Source organism: Heptranchias perlo, unplaced genomic scaffold, assembly GCF_035084215.1.
Source record: "Heptranchias perlo isolate sHepPer1 unplaced genomic scaffold, sHepPer1.hap1 HAP1_SCAFFOLD_258, whole genome shotgun sequence".
Lineage (NCBI taxonomy): Eukaryota > Metazoa > Chordata > Chondrichthyes > Hexanchiformes > Hexanchidae > Heptranchias > Heptranchias perlo.
Window position 1 is genome coordinate 241,368 of NW_027139270.1, and position 22,022 is coordinate 263,389.

At 36.3% G+C, this 22,022-nt stretch overlaps 1 protein-coding gene across 2 annotated transcripts in view; it reads left to right on the top strand.

The window, feature by feature from the left end:
• The window catches only part of LOC137310523 (disintegrin and metalloproteinase domain-containing protein 33-like), a 382,320-nt gene that overhangs the window by 240,657 nt on the left and 119,641 nt on the right, over positions 1-22,022 (top strand). For both annotated transcript variants that reach the window (XM_067978293.1, XM_067978294.1), the window contains exon 16: positions 21,258-21,462. In XM_067978293.1, the coding sequence (XP_067834394.1) occupies positions 21,258-21,462 (205 nt within the window). The remainder of the gene's footprint in view (positions 1-21,257; positions 21,463-22,022) is intronic.

The window sequence follows — 22,022 nt, forward strand, 5'->3', positions numbered from 1 at the left end:
TTCTATTGGTTCCAATCGTTCTATTGGTTCCAATGGTTCTTTTGGTTCTATTGGTTCCAATGCTTCTATTGGTTCCAATGCTTCTATTGGTTCTATTGTTTCCAATGTTTCCAATGGTTCTATTGTTTCCAATGGTTCTATTGGTTCCAATGGTTCTATTGTTTCCAATGGTTCTATTGGTTCCAATGCTTCTATTGGTTCTATTGTTTCCAATGGTTCTATTGGTTCCAATGTTTCTATTGGTTCTATTGGTTCCAATGCTTCTATTGGTTCTATTGGTTCCAATGCTTCTATTGGTTCTATTGTTTCCAATGCTTCTATTGGTTCTATTGGTTCTATTGTTTCCAATGTTTCTATTGGTTCTATTGTTTCCAATGGTTCTATTGGTTCTATTGTTTCCAATGGTTCTATTGTTTCTATTGTTTCCAATGCTTCTATTGGTTCCAATCGTTTTATTGGTTCTATTGGTTCCAATGCTTCTATTGGTTCTATTGTTTCCAATGTTTCTATTGGTTCTATTGTTTCCAATGGTTCTATTGTTTCCATTGGTTTTATTGGTTCTATTGTTTCCAATGCTTCTATTGGTTCCAATCGTTCTATTGGTTCTATTGGTTCCAATGGTTCTATTGGTTCTATTGGTTCCAATGCTTCTATTGGTTCCAATGGCTCTATTGGTTCTATTGGTTCTATTGTTTCCAATGTTTCTATTGGTTCTATTGTTTCCAATGGTTCTATTGGTTCCAATGGTTCTATTGGTTCTATTGTTTCCAATGGTTCTATTGGTTCCAATGCTTCTATTGGTTCTATTGTTTCCAATGGTTCTATTGGTTCTATTGTTTCCAATGGTTCTATTGGTTCTATTGTTTCCAATGGTTCTATTGGTTCTATTGTTTCCAATGGTTCTATTGGTTCTATTGTTTCCAATGGTTCTATTGTTTCCAATGGTTCTATTGGTTGCAATGGTTCTATTGGTTCTATTGTTTCCAATGGTTCTATTGTTTCCAATGGTTCTATTGGTTCTATTGTTTCCAGTGGTTCTATTGGTTCTATTGTTTACAATGGTTCTATTGGTTCCAATGGTTCTATTGGTTCTGTTGTTTCCAATGGTTCTATTGGTTCTATTGTTTCCAATGGTTCTATTGGTTCTATTGTTTCCAATGGTTCTATTGGTTCTATTGTTTCCAATGGTTCTATTGGTTCCAATGGTTCTATTGGTTGCAATGGTTCTATTGTTTCCAATGGTTCTATTGTTTCCAATGGTTCTATTGGTTCTATCGTTTCCAATGGTTCTACTGGTTCCAATGTTTCTATGGGTTCTGTTGGTTCTATTGGTTCCGTTGATTGTTTTGGTTCTTTTGGTTCCAATGGTCCAATTGGTTTTCTTGGTTCCAATTTTTCTATTGGTTCCAATGGCTCTATTGGTTCTATTGGTTCCAATGATTCTATTGGGTCTGTCGGTTCGATTGTTTCTAATGGTACTGTTGGTTCTATTGGTTCCAATTTTTCTATTGGTTCCAATGATTCTATTGGTTCTGTTGATTCCAATCATTCTATTGGTTCCAATGGTTCTATTGGTTCCAATGGTTCTGTTGGTTCCAATGTTTCTATTGGTTCCAATATTTCTATTGGTTCCAATCGTTCTATTGGTTCCAATCATTCTACTGGTTCCAATGGTTCTATTGGTTCCAATATTTCTATTGGTTCCAATCGTTCTATTGGTTCCAATGTTTCTATTGGTTCCAATATTTCTATTGGTTCCAATGTTTCTATTGGTTCCAATGTTTCTATTGGTTCCAATATTTCTATTGGTTCCAATGGTTCTATTGGTTCCAATATTTCTATTGGTTCCAATCGTTCTATTGGTTCCAATGTTTCTATTGGTTCCAATGTTTCTATTGGTTCCAATATTTCTATTGGTTCCAATGGTTCTATTGGTTCCAATGTTTCTATTGGTTACAATGGTTCTATTGGTTCCAATATTTCTATTGGTTCCAATCGTTCTATTGGTTCCAATGTTTCTATTGGTTCCAATGTTTCTATTGGTTCCAATATTTCTATTGGTTCCAATGGTTCTATTGGTTCCAATGTTTCTATTGGTTACAATGGTTCTATTGGTTCCAATGGTTCTATTGGTTCCAGTATTTCTGTTGGTTCCAATCGTTCTATTGGTTCCAATCGTTCTATTGGTTCCAATATTTCTATTGGTTCCAATCGTTCTATAGGTTCCAATGGTTCTATTGGTTCCAATCGTTCTATTGGTTCTGTGGGTTCCATTGGTTCTATTGATTCTGATGGTTGTTTTGGTTCTATTGGTTCCAATGTTTCTATTGGTTACTATGGTTCTGTTGGTTCCATTGGTTCTGTTGATTCCATTGGTTCAATTGGTTAAAATCGTTCTATTGGTTCCAATGGTTGCAGTGGTTCTATTGGTTCCAATGGTTCTATTGGTTCCAATGGTTCTGTTGGTTCTATTGGTTCCAATGTTTCTATTGGTTCCTATTGTTCTGTTGGTTCTATTGGTTCTGTTGATTCCATTGGTTCAATTGGTTAAAATCGTTCTATTGGTTCCAATGGTTGCTGTGGTTCTATTGGTTCCAATGGTTCTATTGGTTCTATTGTTTCCAATGCTTCTATTGTTTCCAATGGTTCTATTGGTTCTATTGTTTCCAATGCTTCTATTGGTTCTATTGTTTCCAATGGTTCTATTGGTTCCAATGGTTCTATTGTTTCCAATGGTTCTATTCGTTCCAATGCTTCTATTGGTTCTATTGTTTACAATGGTTCTATTGGTTCCAATGTTTCTATTGGTTCTATTGGTTCCAATGCTTCGATTGGTTCTGTTGGTTCTATTGATTCCAATGTATCTATTGGTTCTATTGTTTACAATGGTTCTATTGGTTCTATTGTTTACAATGGTTCTATTGGTTCCAATGTTTCTATTGGTTCTATTGGTTCCAATGCTTCGATTGGTTCTGTTGGTTCTATTGTTTCCAATGTATCTATTGGTTCTATTGGTTCCAATGCTTCTATTGGTTCGATTGTTTACAATGCTTCTATTGGTTCTATTGTTTCCAATGTTTCTATTGGTTCTATTGTTTCCAATGTTTCTATTGGTTCTATTGTTTCCAATGGTTCTATTGGTTCTATTGTTTCCAATGGTTCTATTTGTTCCAATGGTTCTATTGGTTCCAATTGTTCTATTGTTTCCAATGTTTCTATTGGTTCTATTGTTTCCAATGGTTCTATTGGTTCTATTGTTTCCAATGCTTCTATTGGTTCTATTGGTTCTATTGTTTCCAATGCTTCTATTGGTTCTATTGTTTCCAATGCTTCTATTGGTTCCAATCGTTCTATTGGTTCCAATGGTTCAATTGGTTCTATTGGTTCCAATGCTTCTATTGGTTCTATTGTTTCCAATGTTTCTATTGGTTCTATTGTTTCCAATGGTTCTATTGGTTCCAATGGTTCTATTGTTTCCAATGGTTCTATTGGTTCCAATGCTTCTATTGGTTCTATTGTTTCCAATGGTTCTATTGGTTCCAATGGTTCTATTGGTTCTATTGGTTCCAATGCATCTATTGGTTCCATTGTTTCCAATGCTTCTATTGGTTCTATTGGTTCTATTGTTTCCAATGTTTCCATTGGTTCTATTGTTTCCAATGGTTCTATTGGTTCTATTGTTTCTATTGGTTCTATTGATTCTGATGGTTCTTTTGGTTTTATTATTTCCAATGGTTCTATTGGTTCCAATGTTTCTATTGGTCCCAAAGGTTCTATTGGTTCTGTTGGTTCTATTGGTTCTGTTGTTCCTATTGTGTCTGTTGGCCCTATTGTTTCCATAGGTTCCAACGGTTCTATTGGTTCCAATGGTTCTATTGGTTCTATTGGTTCCAATTGTTCCATTGGTTCTGTTGGTTCCATTGTTTCTGGTGATTCTATTGGTTCAATTGGTTACAATGTTTCTATTGGTTCCAATGGTTACACTTGTTCTATTGGTCCCAATGGTTCTATTGGTTCCAATGGTTCTATTTGTTCTATTGGTTCCAATGGTTCTGTTGGTTCTATTGGTTCAAATGGTTGTATTAGTTCCAATGGTTCTATTGGTTATCTATTGGTTCTACTGGTTCCAATGTTTCTCTTGGTTCTATTGGTTCCGTTGATTGTTTTGGTTCTATTGGTTCCATTCGTTCTATTGGTTCTTTTGGTTCCAATGATTCTATTGGTTCTGTTGGTTCCACTGGTTCTATTGGTTCCAATGGTTCTATTGGTTCTGTTGGTTCCAATGATTCTATTGGTTCCACTGGTTCTATTGTTTCCACTGGTTCTATTGTTTCTATTGGTTCTATTGGTTCCAATGGTTCTATTGTTTCCAGTGGTTCTATTGGTTCTATTGGTTCCACTGGTTCTATTGTTTCCACTGGTTCTATTGTTTCTATTGGTTCTATTGGTTCCAATGGTTCTATTGTTTCCACTGGTTCTATTGGTTCCAATGGTTCTATTGGTTCCAATGGTTCTATTGTTTCCAATGGTTCTATTGGTTCTATTGGTTCCAATGCTTCTATGGGTTCTATTGGTCCCAATGCTTCTATTGGTTCCAATCGTTTTATTGGTTCTATTGGTTCCAATGCTTCTATTGATTCTATTGGTTCCTATGCTTCTATTGGTTCTATTGGTTCCAATGCTTCTATTGGTTCTATTGTTTCCAATGTTTCTATTGGTTCTATTGTTTCCAATGGTTCTATTGGTTCCAATGGTTCTATTGGTTCCAATGGTTCTATTGGTTCTATTGGTTCCAATGCTTCTATTGGTTCCAATGGCTCTATTGGTTCTATTGGTTCCAATGGTTCTATTGGTTCTACTGGTTCCAAGACTTCTATTGGTTCCAATGGCTCTATTGGTTCTATTGGTTCCAATGGTTCTATTGGTTCTATTGGTTCCAATGCTTCTATTGGTTCTATTGTTTCCAATGTTTCTATTGGTTCTATTGTTTCCAATGGTTCTATTGTTTCCATTGGTTTTATTGGTTCTATTGTTTCCAATGCTTCTATGGGTTCCAATCGTTCTATTGGTTCTATTGGTTCCAATGCTTCTATTGGTTCCAATCGTTTTATTGGTTCTATTGGTTCCAATGCTTCTATTGATTCTATTGGTTCCTATGCTTCTATTGGTTCTATTGGTTCCAATGCTTCTATTGGTTCTATTGTTTCCAATGTTTCTATTGGTTCTATTGTTTCCAATGGTTCTATTGGTTCCAATGGTTCTATTGGTTCCAATGGTTCTATTGGTTCTATTGGTTCCAATGCTTCTATTGGTTCCAATGGCTCTATTGGTTCTATTGGTTCCAATGGTTCTATTGGTTCTATTGGTTCCAATGCTTCTATTGGTTCTATTGTTTCCAATGTTTCTATTGGTTCTATTGTTTCCAATGGTTCTATTGTTTCCATTGGTTTTATTGGTTCTATTGTTTCCAATGCTTCTATTGGTTCCAATCGTTCTATTGGTTCTATTGGTTCCAATGGTTCTATTGGTTCTATTGGTTCCAATGCTTCTATTGGTTCCAATGGCTCTATTGGTTCTATTGGTTCTATTGTTTCCAATGTTTCTATTGGTTCTATTGGTTCCAATGGTTCTATTGTTTCCAATAGTTCTATTGGTTCCAATGCTTCTATTGGTTCTATTGTTTCCAATGGTTCTATTGGTTCCAATGGTTCTATTGGTTCTATTGGTTCCAATGCTTCTATTGGTTCTATTGTTTCCAATGTTTCTATTGGTTCTATTGTTTCCAATGGTTCTATTGGTTCTATTGTTTCCAATGGTTCTATTGGTTCTATTGTTTACAATGGTTCTATTGGTTCCAATGGTTCTATTGGTTCTATTGGTTCCAATGCTTTTATTGGTTCTATTGTTTCCAATGCTTCTATTGGTTCTATTGGTTCTATTGTTTCCAATGTTTCTATTGGTTCTATTGTTTCCAGTGGTTCTATTGGTTCTATTGTTTCCAATGGTTCTTTTGGTTCTATTGTTTCCAATGCTTCTATTGGTTCTATTGTTTCCAATGCTTCTATTGGTTCCAATCGTTCTATTGGTTCTATTGGTTCCAATGCTTCTATTGGTTCTATTGGTTCCAATGCTTCTATTGGTTCTATTGTTTCCAATGTTTCTATTGGTTCTATTGTTTCCAATGGTTCTATTGGTTCCAATGGTTCTATTGTTTCCAATGGTTCTATTGGTTCCAATGCTTCTATTGGTTCCAATGCTTCTCTTGGTTCTATTGGTTCCAATGGTTCTATTGGTTCTATTGGTTCCAATGGTTCTATTGGTTCTATTGGTTCCAATGCTTCTATTGGTTCCAATGGCTCTATTGGTTCTATTGGTTCCAATGGTTCTATTGGTTCTATTGGTTCCAAGACTTCTATTGGTTCCAATGGCTCTATTGGTTCTATTGTTTCCAATGCTTCTATTGGTTCTATTGTTTCCAATGCTTCTGTTGGTTCCAATCGTTCTATTGGTTCTATTGGTTCCAATGCTTCTATTGGTTCTATTGGTTCCAATGGTTCTATTGGTTCTATTGGTTCCAATGCTTCTATTGGTTCCAATGGCTCTATTGGTTCTATTGGTTCTATTGTTTCCAATGTTTCTATTGGTTCTATTGGTTCCAATGCTTCGATTGGTTCTATTGTTTCCAATGGTTCTATTGGTTCTAATGGTTCTATTGTTTCCAATGTTTCTATTGGTTCTATTGTTTCCATTGGTTCTATTGGTTCTATTGCTTCCAATGCTTCTATTGGTTCCAATGGTTCTATTGTTTCCAATGCTTCTATTGGTTCCAATCGTTCTATTGGTTCCAATGGTTCTATTGGTTCTGTTGGTTCCAATGCTTCTATTGGTTCCAATGGTTCTATTGTTTCCAATGGTTCTATTGGTTCTATTGTTTACAATGGTTCTATTGGTTCCAATGGTTCTATGCGTTCTATTGTTTCCAATGGTTCTATTGGTTCTATTGTTTCCAATGGTTCTATTGGTTCTATTGGTTCCAATGCTTCTATTGGTTCTATTGGTTCTATTGTTTCCAATGGTTCTATTGGTTCCAATGGTTCTATTGTTTCCAATGGTTCTATTGGTTCTATTGTTTCCAATGGTTCTATTGTTTCTATTGTTTCCAATGCTTCTATTGGTTCCAATCGTTTTATTGGTTCTATTGGTTCCAATGCTTCTATTGATTCTATTGGTTCCTATGCTTCTATTGGTTCTATTGGTTCCAATGCTTCTATTGGTTCTATTGTTTCCAATGTTTCTATTGGTTCTATTGTTTCCAATGGTTCTATTGGTTCCAATGGTTCTATTGGTTCCAATGGTTCTATTGGTTCTATTGGTTCCAATGCTTCTATTGGTTCCAATGGCTCTATTGGTTCTATTGGTTCCAATGGTTCTATTGGTTCTACTGGTTCCAAGACTTCTATTGGTTCCAATGGCTCTATTGGTTCTATTGGTTCCAATGGTTCTATTGGTTCTATTGGTTCCAATGCTTCTATTGGTTCTATTGTTTCCAATGGTTCTATTGGTTCCAATGGTTCTATTGGTTCTATTGGTTCCAATGCTTCTATTGGTTCTATTGTTTCCAATGTTTCTATTGGTTCTATTGTTTCCAATGGTTCTATTGTTTCCAATGGTTCTATTGGTTCTATTGTTTACAATGGTTCTATTGGTTCCAATGGTTCTATTGGTTCTATTGGTTCCAATGCTTTTATTGGTTCTATTGTTTCCAATGCTTCTATTGGTTCTATTGGTTCTATTGTTTCCAATGTTTCTATTGGTTCTATTGTTTCCAGTGGTTCTATTGGTTCTATTGTTTCCAATGGTTCTTTTGGTTCTATTGTTTCCAATGCTTCTATTGGTTCTATTGTTTCCAATGCTTCTATTGGTTCCAATCGTTCTATTGGTTCTATTGGTTCCAATGCTTCTATTGGTTCTATTGGTTCCAATGCTTCTATTGGTTCTATTGTTTCCAATGTTTCTATTGGTTCTATTGTTTCCAATGGTTCTATTGGTTCCAATGGTTCTATTGTTTCCAATGGTTCTATTGGTTCCAATGCTTCTATTGGTTCCAATGCTTCTCTTGGTTCTATTGGTTCCAATGGTTCTATTGGTTCTATTGGTTCCAATGGTTCTATTGGTTCTATTGGTTCCAAGACTTCTATTGGTTCCAATGGCTCTATTGGTTCTATTGTTTCCAATGCTTCTATTGGTTCTATTGTTTCCAATGCTTCTGTTGGTTCCAATCGTTCTATTGGTTCTATTGGTTCCAATGCTTCTATTGGTTCTATTGGTTCCAATGGTTCTATTGGTTCTATTGGTTCCAATGCTTCTATTGGTTCCAATGGCTCTATTGGTTCTATTGGTTCTATTGTTTCCAATGTTTCTATTGGTTCTATTGGTTCCAATGGTTCTATTGTTTCCAATAGTTCTATTGGTTCCAATGCTTCTATTGGTTCTATTGTTTCCAATGGTTCTATTGGTTCTATTGTTTCCAATGTTTCTATTGGTTCTATTGTTTCCAATGGTTCTATTGGTTCCATTGTTTCCAATGGTTCTATTGGTTCTATTGTTTCCAATGGTTCTATTGGTTCCAATGGTTCTATTGGTTCTATTGGTTCCAATGCTTCTATTGGTTCTATTGGTTCTATTGTTTCCAATGTTTCTATTGGTTCTATTGTTTCCAGTGGTTCTATTGGTTCTATTGTTTCCAATGGTTCTTTTGGTTCTATTGTTTCCAATGCTTCTATTGGTTCTATTGTTTCCAATGCTTCTGTTGGTTCCAATCGTTCTATTGGTTCTATTGGTTCCAATGCTTCTATTGGTTCTATTGGTTCCAATGCTTCTATTGGTTCTATTGGTTCCAATGCTTCTATTGGTTCTATTGTTTCCAATGTTTCTATTGGTTCTATTGTTTCCAATGGTTCTATTGGTTCCAATGGTTCTATTGTTTCCAATGGTTCTATTGGTTCCAATGCTTCTATTGGTTCCAATGCTTCTATTGGTTCTATTGTTTCCAATGGTTCTATTGGTTCCAAAGGTTCTGTTGGTTCCAATGGTTCTATTGGTTCTAATGCTTCTATTGGTTCTATTGTTTCCAATGCTTCTATTGGTTCTATTGTTTCCAATGGTTCTATTGGTTCTATTGTTTCCAATGCTTCTATTGGTTCTATTGTTTCCAATGGTTCTATTGGTTCTATTGTTTCCAATGGTTCTATTGGTTCCAGTGGTTCTATTGGTTCTTTTGTTTCCAATGTTTCTATTGGTTCTATTGTTTCCAATGGTTCTATTGTTTCTATTGGTTCCAATGGTTCTATTGGTTCTATTGTTTCCAATGGTTCTATTGGTTCCAATGGTTCTATTGTTTCCAATGTTTCTATTGGTTCTATTGTTTCCAATGTTTCTATTGGTTCTATTGGTTCTATTCTTTCTAATGGTTCTATTGTTTCCAATGTTTCTATTGGTTCTATTGTTTCCAATGGTTCTATTGGTTCTATTGGTTCCAATGGTTCTATTGGTTCTATTGGTTCCAATGGTTCTATTGGTTCTATTGTTTCCAAACTTTCTATTGGTTCTATTGTTTCCATTGGTTCTATTGTTTCCAATGGTTCTATTGTTTCCAATGGTTCTATTGGTTCTATCGTTTCCAATGGTTCTACTGGTTCCAATGTTTCTATTGGTTCTGTTGGTTCTATTGGTTCCGTTGATTGTTTTGGTTCTTTTGGTTCCAATGGTCCAATTGGTTTTCTTGCTTCCAATTTTTCTATTGGTTCCAATGGCTCTATTGGTTCTATTGGTTCCAATGATTCTATTGGGTCTGTCGGTTCGATTGTTTCTAATGGTACTGTTGGTTCTATTGGTTCCAATTTTTCTATCGGTTCCAATGATTCTATTGGTTCTGTTGATTCCAATCATTCTATTGGTTCCAATCATTCTATTGGTTCCAATGGTTCTGTTGGTTCCAATGGTTCTGTTGGTTCCAATATTTCTATTGGTTCCAATCGTTCTATTGGTTCCAATCATTCTACTGGTTCCAATGTTTCTATTGGTTCCAATATTTCTATTGGTTCCAATCGTTCTATTGGTTCCAATCATTCTACTGGTTCCAATGGCTCTATTGGTTCCAATGTTTCTATTGGTTCCAATGGTTCTATTGGTTCCAATGGTTCTATTGGTTCCAATCGTTCTATTGGTTCCAATCGTTCCATTGGTTCCAATATTTCTATTGGTTCCAATCGTTCTATAGGTTCCAATGGTTCTATTGGTTCCAATGTTTCTATTGGTTCCAATGGTTCTATTGGTTCCAATCGTTCTATTGGTTCCAATCGTTCTATTGGTTCTGTGGGTTCCATTGGTTCTATTGATTCTGATGGTTCTTTTGGTTCTATTGGTTCCAATGTTTCTATTGGTTACTATGGTTCTGTTGGTTCCATTGGTTCTGTTGATTCCATTGGTTCAATTGGTTAAAATCGTTCTATTGGTTCCAATGGTTGCAGTGGTTCTATTGGTTCCAATGGTTCTATTGGTTCCAATGGTTCTATTGTTTCCAATGGTTCTATTGTTTCCAATGGTTCTATTGGTTCCAATGTTTCTATTGGTTCTATTGGTTCCAATGCTTCTATTGGTTGTATTGTTTCCAATGCTTCTATTGGTTCTATTGTTTCCAATGTTTCTATTGGTTCTATTGTTTCCAATGGTTCTATTGTTTCCAATGGTTCTATTGGTTCCAATGGTTCTATTGTTTCCAATAGTTCTATTGGTTCCAATGCTTCTTTTGGTTCTATTGTTTCCAATGGTTCTATTGGTTCCAATGGTTCTATTGGTTCTATTGGTTCCAATGCTTCTATTGGTTCTATTGTTTCCAATGCTTCTATTGGTTCTATTGTTTCCAATGTTTCTATTGGTTCTATTGTTTCCAATGGTTCTATTGGTTCTATTGTTTCCAATGGTTCGATTGGTTCTATTGTTTCCAATGGTTCTATTGGTTCTATTGGTTCTATTGTTTCCAATGTTTCTATTGGTTCTATTGTTTCCAGTGGTTCTATTGGTTCTATTGGTTCTATTGTTTCCAGTGGTTCTATTGGTTCTATTGTTTCCAATGGTTCTATTGGTTCCAATGCTTCTATTGGTTCTATTGTTTCCAATGCTTCTATTGGTTCTATTGGTTCTATTGTTTCCAATGTTTCTATTGGTTCTATCGTTTCCAGTGGTTCTATTGGTTCTGTTGTTTCCAGTGGTTCTATTGGTTCTATTGTTTCCAATGGTTCTATTGGTTCTATTGTTTCCAATGCTTCTATTGGTTCTATTGTTTCCAATGGTTCTATTGGTTCTATTGTTTCCAATGGTTCTATTGGTTCGATTGTTTCCAATGGTTCTATTGGTTCCAATGGTTCTATTGGTTCCAATGCTTCTATTGGTTCTATTGTTTCCAATGCTTCTATTGGTTCTATTGGTTCTATTGTTTCCAATGTTTCTATTGGTTCTATTGTTTCCAGTGGTTCTATTGGTTCTATTGTTTCCAATGGTTCTATTAGTTCTATTGTTTCCAATGCTTCTATTGGTTCCAATCGTTCTATTGGTTCCAATGCTTCTATTGGTTCTATTGGTTCCAATGCTTCTATTGGTTCTATTGGTTCCAATGCTTCTATTGGTTCTATTGGTTCCAATGCTTCTATTGGTTCTATTGTTTCCAATGTTTCTATTGGTTCTATTGTTTCCAATGGTTCTATTGGTTCCAATGGTTCTATTGGTTCCAATGCTTCTATTGGTTCCAATGCTTCTATTGGTTCTATTATTTCCAATGGTTCTATTGGTTCCAATGGTTCTATTGGTTCTAATGCTTCTATTGGTTCTATTGTTTCCAATGCTTCTATTGGTTCTATTGTTTCCAATGGTTCTATTGGTTCTATTGGTTCTATTGTTTCCAATGGTTCTATTGGTTCCAATGGTTCTATTGGTTCTATTGTTTCCAATGTTTCTATTGGTTCTATTGTTTCCAATGGTTCTATTGTTTCTATTGGTTCCAATGGTTCTATTGGTTCTATTGTTTCCAATGGTTCTATTGGTTCCAATGGTTCTATTGTTTCCAATGTTTCTATTGGTTCTATTGGTTCTATTGTTTCCAATGTTTCTATTGGTTCTATTGGTTCTATTCTTTCCAATGGTTCTATTGGTTCTATTGTTTCCAATGTTTCTATTGGTTCTATTGTTTCCAATGGTTCTCTTGGTTCTATTGTTTCCAATGGTTCTATTGGTTCTATTGTTTCCAATGGTTCTATTGGTTCCAATGGTTCTATTGGTTCCAATGGTTCTATTGTTTCCAATAGTTCTATTGTTTCCAATGGTTCTATTGGTTCTATCGTTTCCAATGGTTCTACTGGTTCCAATGTTTCTATTGGTTCTGTTGGTTCTATTGGTTCCGTTGATTGTTTTGGTTCTTTTGGTTCCAATGGTCCAATTGGTTTTCTTGGTTCCAATTTTTCTATTGGTTCCAATGGCTCTATTGGTTCTATTGGTTCCAATGATTCTATTGGGTCTGTCGGTTCGATTGTTTCTAATGGTACTGTTGGTTCTATTGGTTCCAATTTTTCTATCGGTTCCAATGATTCTATTGGTTCTGTTGATTCCAATCATTCTATTGGTTCCAATCATTCTATTGGTTCCAATGGTTCTGTTGGTTCCAATGGTTCTATTGGTTCCAATATTTCTATTGGTTCCAATCGTTCTATTGGTTCCAATCATTCTACTGGTTCCAATGTTTCTATTGGTTCCAATATTTCTATTGGTTCCAATCGTTCTATTGGTTCCAATCATTCTACTGGTTCCAATGGCTCTATTGGTTCCAATGGTTCTATTGGGTCCAATGTTTCTATTGGTTCCAATATTTCTATTGGTTCCAATCATTCTACTGGTTCCAATGGCTCTATTGGTTCCAATGGTTCTATTGGGTCCAATGTTTCTATTGGTTCCAATATTTCTATTGGTTCCAATCGTTCTATTGGTTCCAATGGTTCTATTGGTTCCAATGTTTCTATTGGTTCCAGTGGTTCTATTGGTTCCAATCGTTCTATTGGTTCCAATCGTTCTATTGGTTCCAATCGTTCTATTGGTTCCAATCGTTCTACTGGTTCCAATGTTTCTATTGGTTCCAATATTTCTATTGGTTCCAATCGTTCTATTGGTTCCAATCGTTCTATTGGTTCCAATCATTCTACTGGTTCCAATGGTTCTATTGGTTCCAATGGTTCTATTGGTTCCAATCGTTCTATTGGTTCCAATCGTTCTATTGGTTCCAATCGTTCTATAGGTTCCAATGGTTCTATTGGTTCCAATGGTTCTATTGGTTCCAATGTTTCTATTGGTTCCAATGGTTCTATTGGTTCCAATCGTTCTATTGGTTCTGTGGGTTCCATTGGTTCTATTGATTCTAATGGTTCTTTTGGTTCTATTGGTTCCAATGTTTCTATTGGTTACTATGGTTCTGTTGGTTCCATTGGTTCTGTTGATTCCATTGGTTCAATTGGTTAAAATCGTTCTATTGGTTCCAATGGTTGCAGTGGTTCTATTGGTTCCAATGGTTCTATTGGTTCCAATGGTTCTATTGTTTCCAATGGTTCTATTGTTTCCAATGGTTCTATTGGTTCCAATGTTTCTATTGATTGTATTGGTTCCAATGCTTCTATTGGTTGTATTGTTTCCAATGCTTCTATTGGTTGTATTGTTTCCAATGCTTCTATTGGTTCTATTGTTTCCAATGTTTCCATTGGTTCTATTGTTTCCATTGGTTCTATTGGTTCTATTGTTTCCAATGTTTCTATTGGTTCTATTGTTTCCAATGGTTCTATTGGTTCCAATGGTTCTATTGGTTCCAATGTTTCTATTCGTTCTATTGTTTCAAATGGTTCTATTGGTTCTATTGTTTCCAATGTTTCTATTGGTTCTATTTGTTCTATTGTTTCCAATGGTTCTATTGGTTCTATTGTTTCCAATGTTTCTATTGGTTCTATTGTTTCCAATGGTTCTATTGGTTCTATTTATTCTATTGTTTCCAATGTTTCTATTGGTTCTATTGTTTCCAATGGTTCTATTGGTTCCAATGGTTCTATTGGTTCTATTGGTTCCAATGCTTCTATTGGTTCCAATGGTTCTATTGGTTCTATTGGTTCCAATGCTTCTATTGGTTCCAATGGTTCTATTGGTTCCAATGCTTCTATTGGTTCTATTATTTCCAATGTTTCTATTGGTTCTATTGTTTCCAATGGTTCTATTGGTTCCAATGGTTCTATTGTTTCCAATGGTTCTATTGGTTCCAATGCTTCTATTGGTTCTATTGTTTCCAATGGTTCTATTGGTTCCAATGCTTCTATTGGTTCTATTGGTTCCAATGCTTCTATTGGTTCTATTGTTTCCATTGGTTCTATTGGTTCTATTGTTTCCAATGCTTCTATTGGTTCCAATCGTTCTATTGGTTCTATTGGTTCTATTTGTTCCAATGCTTCTATTGGTTCTATTGGTTCCAATGCTTCTATTGGTTCTATTGGTTCCAATGCTTCTATTGGTTCTATTGTTTCCAATGTTTCTATTGGTTCTATTGTTTCCAATGGTTCTATTGGTTCCAATGGTTCTATTGTTTCCAATGCTTCTATTGGTTCCAATCGTTCTATTGGTTCCATTGGTTCCAATGGTTCTATTGGTTCTATTGGTTCCAATGCTTCTATTTGTTCCAATGGTTCTATTGGTTCTATTGTTTCCAATGTTTCTATTTGTTCTATTGTTTCCAATGGTTCTATTGGTTCCAATGGTTCTATTGTTTCCAATGGTTCTATTGGTTCCAATGCTTCTATTGGTTCTATTGTTTCCAATGCTTCTATTGGTTCTATTGTTTCCAATGTTTCTATTGGTTCTATCGTTTCCAATGGTTCTATTGGTTCCAATGCTTCTCTTTGTTCCAATGGTTCTATTGGTTCTATTGTTTCCAATGTTTCTATTGGTTCTATTGTTTCCAATGGTTCTATTGGTTCTATTGTTTCCAATGCTTCTATTGGTTCTATTGGTTCTATTGTTTCCAATGCTTCTATTGGTTCCAATGGTTCTATTGGTTCTATTGTTTCCAATGCTTCTATTGGTTCCAATCGTTCTATTGGTTCCAATGGTTCAATTGGTTCTATTGGTTCCAATGCTTCTATTGGTTCTATCGTTTCCAATGGTTCTACTGGTTCCAATGTTTCTATTGGTTCTGTTGGTTCTATTGGTTCCGTTGATTGTTTTGGTTCTTTTGGTTCCAATGGTCCAATTGGTTTTCTTGGTTCCAATTTTTCTATTGGTTCCAATGGCTCTATTGGTTCTATTGGTTCCAATGATTCTATTGGGTCTGTCGGTTCGATTGTTTCTAATGGTACTGTTGGTTCTATTGGTTCCAATTTTTCTATTGGTTCCAATGATTCTATTGGTTCTGTTGATTCCAATCATTCTATTGGTTCCAATGGTTCTATTGGTTCCAATGGTTCTGTTGGTTCCAATGTTTCTATTGGTTCCAATATTTCTATTGGTTCCAATCGTTCTATTGGTTCCAATCGTTCTATTGGTTCCAATCATTCTACTGGTTCCAATGGTTCTATTGGTTCCAATGGTTCTATTGGTTCCAATCGTTCTATTGGTTCCAATCGTTCTATTGGTTCCAATCGTTCTATAGGTTCCAATGGTTCTATTGGTTCCAATGGTTCTATTGGTTCCAATGTTTCTATTGGTTCCAATGGTTCTATTGGTTCCAATCGTTCTATTGGTTCTGTGGGTTCCATTGGTTCTATTGATTCTAATGGTTCTTTTGGTTCTATTGGTTCCAATGTTTCTATTGGTTACTATGGTTCTGTTGGTTCCATTGGTTCTGTTGATTCCATTGGTTCAATTGGTTAAAATCGTTCTATTGGTTCCAATGGTTGCAGTGGTTCTATTGGTTCCAATGGTTCTATTGGTTCCAATGGTTCTATTGTTTCCAATGGTTCTATTGTTTCCAATGGTTCTATTGGTTCCAATGTTTCTATTGATTGTATTGGTTCCAATGCTTCTATTGGTTGTATTGTTTCCAATGCTTCTATTGGTTGTATTGTTTCCAATGCTTCTATTGGTTCTATTGTTTCCAATGTTTCCATTGGTTCTATTGTTTCCAGTGGTTCTATTGGTTCTATTGTTTCCAATGTTTCTATTGGTTCTATTGTTTCCAATGGTTCTATTGGTTCCAATGGTTCTATTGGTTCCAATGTTTCTATTCGTTCTATTGTTTCAAATGGTTCTATTGGTTCTATTGTTTCCAATGTTTCTATTGGTTCTATTTGTTCTATTGTTTCCAATGGTTCTATTGGTTCTATTGTTTCCAATGTTTCTATTGGTTCTATTGTTTCCAATGGTTCTATTGGTTCTATTTATTCTATTGTTTCCAATGTTTCTATTGGTTCTATTGTTTCCAATGGTTCTATTGGTTCCAATGGTTCTATTGGTTCTATTGGTTCCAATGCTTCTATTGGTTCCAATGGTTCTATTGGTTCCAATGGTTCTATTGGTTCTATTGGTTCCAATGCTTCTATTGGTTCCAATGGTTCTATTGGTTCCAATGCTTCTATTGGTTCTATTATTTCCAATGTTTCTATTGGTTCTATTGTTTCTAATGGTTCTATTGGTTCCAATGGTTCTATTGTTTCCAATGGTTCTATTGGTTCCAATGCTTCTATTGGTTCTATTGTTTCCAATGGTTCTATTGGTTCCAATGCTTCTATTGGTTCTATTGGTTCCAATGCTTCTATTGGTTCTATTGTTTCCAATGGTTCTATTGGTTGTATTGTTTCCAATGCTTCTATTGGTTCTATTGTTTCCAATGGTTCTATTGGTTCTATTGTTTCCATTGGTTCTATTGTTTCCAATGCTTCTATTGGTTCCAATCGTTCTATTGGTTCTATTGGTTCTATTTGTTCCAATGCTTCTATTGGTTCTATTGGTTCCAATGCTTCTATTGGTTCTATTGGTTCCAATGCTTCTATTGGTTCTATTGTTTCCAATGTTTCTATTGGTTCTATTGTTTCCAATGGTTCTATTGGTTCCAATGGTTCTATTGTTTCCAATGCTTCTATTGGTTCCAATCGTTCTATTGGTTCCATTGGTTCCAATGGTTCTATTGGTTCTATTGGTTCCAATGCTTCTATTTGTTCCAATGGTTCTATTGGTTCTATTGTTTCCAATGTTTCTATTTGTTCTATTGTTTCCAATGGTTCTATTGGTTCCAATGGTTCTATTGTTTCCAATGGTTCTATTGGTTCCAATGCTTCTATTGGTTCTATTGTTTCCAATGCTTCTATTGGTTCTATTGTTTCCAATGTTTCTATTGGTTCTATTGTTTCCAATGGTTCTATTGGTTCCAATGCTTCTCTTTGTTCCAATGGTTCTATTGGTTCTATTGTTTCCAATGTTTCTATTGGTTCTATTGTTTCCAATGTTTCTATTGGTTCTATTGTTTCCAATGGTTCTATTGGTTCTATTGTTTCCAATGGTTCTATTGGTTCTATTGGTTCTATTGTTTCCAATGTTTCTATTGGTTCTATTGTTTCCAATGGTTCTATTGGTTCTATTGTTTCCAATGCTTCTATTGGTTCCAATGGTTCTATTGGTTCTATTGTTTCCAATGGTTCTATTGGTTCCAATCGTTCTATTGGTTCCAATGGTTCTTTTGGTTCTATTGGTTCCAATGCTTCTATTGGTTCCAATGCTTCTATTGGTTCTATTGTTTCCAATGTTTCCAATGGTTCTATTGTTTCCAATGGTTCTGTTGGTTCCAATGGTTCTATTGTTTCCAATGGTTCTATTGGTTCCAATGCTTCTATTGGTTCTATTGTTTCCAATGGTTCTATTGGTTCCAATGTTTCTATTGGTTCTATTGGTTCCAATGCTTCTATTGGTTCTATTGGTTCCAATGCTTCTATTGGTTCTATTGTTTCCAATGCTTCTATTGGTTCTATTGGTTCTATTGTTTCCAATGTTTCTATTGGTTCTATTGTTTCCAATGGTTCTATTGGTTCTATTGTTTCCAATGGTTCTATTGTTTCTATTGTTTCCAATGCTTCTATTGGTTCCAATCGTTTTATTGGTTCTATTGGTTCCAATGCTTCTATTGGTTCTATTGTTTCCAATGTTTCTATTGGTTCTATTGTTTCCAATGGTTCTATTGTTTCCATTGGTTTTATTGGTTCTATTGTTTCCAATGCTTCTATTGGTTCCAATCGTTCTATTGGTTCTATTGGTTCCAATGGTTCTATTGGTTCTATTGGTTCCAATGCTTCTATTGGTTCCAATGGCTCTATTGGTTCTATTGGTTCTATTGTTTCCAATGTTTCTATTGGTTGTATTGTTTCCAATGGTTCTATTGGTTCCAATGGTTCTATTGGTTCTATTGTTTCCAATGGTTCTATTGGTTCCAATGCTTCTATTGGTTCTATTGTTTCCAATGGTTCTATTGGTTCCAATGGTTCTATTGGTTCTATTGGTTCCAATGCTTCTATTGGTTCTATTGTTTCCAATGGTTCTATTGGTTCCAATGGTTCTATTGGTTCTATTGTTTCCAATGGTTCTATTGGTTCTATTGTTTCCAATGGTTCTATTGTTTCCAATGGTTCTATTGGTTGCAATGGTTCTATTGGTTCTATTGTTTCCAATGGTTCTATTGGTTCTATTGTTTCCAATGGTTCTATTGGTTCCATTGTTTCCAATGGTTCTATTGGTTCTATTGTTTCCAATGGTTCTATTGGTTCTATTGTTTACAATGGTTCTATTGGTTCCAATGGTTCTATTGGTTCTGTTGTTTCCAATGGTTCTATTGGTTCTATTGTTTCCAATGGTTCTATTGGTTCTATTGTTTCCAATGGTTCTATTGGTTCCAATGGTTCTATTGGTTGCAATGGTTCTATTGTTTCCAATGGTTCTATTGTTTCCAATGGTTCTATTGGTTCTATCGTTTCCAATGGTTCTACTGGTTCCAATGTTTCTATTGGTTCTGTTGGTTCTATTTGTTCCGTTGATTGTTTTGGTTCTTTTGGTTCCAATGGTCCAATTGGTTTTCTTGGTTCCAATTTTTCTATTGGTTCCAATGGCTCTATTGGTTCTATTGGTTCCAATGATTCTATTGGGTCTGTCGGTTCGATTGTTTCTAATGGTACTGTTGGTTCTATTGGTTCCAATTTTTCTATTGGTTCCAATGATTCTATTGGTTCTGTTGATTCCAATCATTCTATTGGTTCCAATGGTTCTATTGGTTCCAATGGTTCTGTTGGTTCCAATGTTTCTATTGGTTCCAATATTTCTATTGGTTCCAATCGTTCTATTGGTTCCAATCATTCTACTGGTTCCAATGGTTCTATTGGTTCCAATATTTCTATTGGTTCCAATCGTTCTATTGGTTCCAATGTTTCTATTGGTTCCAATATTTCTATTGGTTCCAATGTTTCTATTGGTTCCAATGGTTCTATTGGTTCCAATGTTTCTATTGGTTCCAATATTTCTATTGGTTCCAATGGTTCTATTGGTTCCAATATTTCTATTGGTTCCAATCGTTCTATTGGTTCCAATGTTTCTATTGGTTCCAATGTTTCTATTGGTTCCAATATTTCTATTGGTTCCAATGGTTCTATTGGTTCCAATGTTTCTATTGGTTACAATGGTTCTATTGGTTCCAATGGTTCTATTGGTTCCAGTATTTCTGTTGGTTCCAATCGTTCTATTGGTTCCAATCGTTCTATTGGTTCCAATATTTCTGTTGGTTCCAATCGTTCTATTGGTTCCAATCGTTCTATTGGTTCCAATATTTCTATTGGTTCCAATCGTTCTATAGGTTCCAATGGTTCTATTGGTTCCAATCGTTCTATTGGTTCTGTGGGTTCCATTGGTTCTATTGATTCTGATGGTTGTTTTGGTTCTATTGGTTCCAATGTTTCTATTGGTTACTATGGTTCTGTTGGTTCCATTGGTTCTGTTGATTCCATTGGTTCAATTGGTTAAAATCGTTCTATTGGTTCCAATGGTTGCAGTGGTTCTATTGGTTCCAATGGTTCTATTGGTTCCAATGGTTCTGTTGGTTCTATTGGTTCCAATGTTTCTATTGGTTCCTATTGTTCTGTTGGTTCTATTGGTTCTGTTGATTCCATTGGTTCAATTGGTTAAAATCGTTCTATTGGTTCCAATGGTTGCTGTGGTTCTATTGGTTCCAATGGTTCTATTGGTTCCAATTGTTCTGCTGGTTCTATTGGTTCCCATAAACGAATAAAAAAAACAGAACCACTACCATCTTCCTTTGTGCTCGGTATGACTCCAGCCACTGGAGAGTTTTCCCCCTGATTCCCATTGACTTCAATTTTACTCAGGCTCCTTGGTGCCACACTCGGTCAAATGCTGCCTTGATGTCAAGGGCAGTCCATCTCACCTCACCTCTGGAATTCAGCTGTTTTGTCCATGTTTGGACCAAGGCTGTAATAAGGTCTGGAGCTGAGTGGTCCTGGCGGAACCCAAACTGAGCATCGGTGAGCAGGTTATTGGTGAGTAAGTGCCGCTTGATAGCACTGTCGACGACACCTTCCATCACTTTGCTGATGATTGAGAGCAGACTGATGGGGCGGTAATTGGCCGGATTGGATTTGTCCTGCTTTTTGTGGACAGGACATACCTGGACAATTTTCCACATTGTCGGGTAGATGCCAGTGTTGTAGCTGTACTGGAACAGTTTGGCTAGAGGTGCAGCTAGTTCTGGAGCACAAGTCTTCAGCACTACAGCCGGGATGCTGTCGGGGCCCATAGCCTTTGCTGTATCCAGTGCACTCAGCCGTTTCTTGATATCACCTGGAGTGAGTCGAATTGGCTGAAGACTGGCTTCTGTGATGGTGGGGATATCGGGAGGAGGCTGAGATGGATCATACACTCGACACTTCTGGCTGAAGATGGTTGCAAACGCTTCAACCTTGTCTTTTGCTCTCACGTGCAAATGGTTCCAATGCTTCTATTGGTTCCAATGGTTCTATTGTTTTTGATAGTTCTATTGGTTGTGATCTTTCTTTTGTTTCTGATGGTTTGACCGGTTCTGATGGTTTGACAGGTTCTGGTGGGTTTGCTGGTTCTGGTGGGTTTGACCGGTTCTGATGGTTTGACCGGTTCTGATGGTTTGACCAGTTCTGATGGTTTTACTGGTGTTTCTGCAGTGACGCGATGTGTGGGAAGATTCAGTGTCAGAGTTCTGCCAAGAACCCCAAGGAGCGGAATACCGTTTCCATAGATACGACCATTCGATTCAATGGCAGGGAAGTGAAGTGTCGTGGGGCCTACCTATACTCAACTCAGCATGGCCAGGAGGATCTGCCAGACCCCGGCCTGGTAAAAACTGGGACCAAGTGTGGAGATGGCAAGGTGAGGATTGAGCTCAGCAAAAGTGTGCAGCACCACTCTGACAATGAGCTGGTGGTGGAAGAGAAATGGTAATGATTGGGAGTGTGTTTGTGCCTTCTTGATTATTTTCTGCACCTGTTCATGACACTTCAATGATCTGTGTACCTGAACCCCTAAGTCCCTATGGACATCCACTGTTTTTAACTTTTTACCATTTAGAAAGTACCCTGTTCGATCCTTTTCTGATCCAAAGTGGATGACCTCACATTTGTCGACATTGAATTCCATTTGCCACAGTTTTGCCCATTCACCTAATCTATCAATATCGCTTTGTAATTTTATGTTTTCATCTATACTGCTTACAATGCTACCAATCTTTGTGTCATCGGCAAACTTAGATATGAGACTTTCTATGCCTTCATCTAATTCGTTAATAAATATTGTGAATAATTGAGGCCCCAAGACAGATCCCTGTGGGACTCCACTAGTCACATCCTGCCAATGGGAGTACCTACCCATTATCCCTACTCTCTGTCACCTTTCGCTCAGCCAACTTCCTAACCAAGTCCGTACTTTTCCCT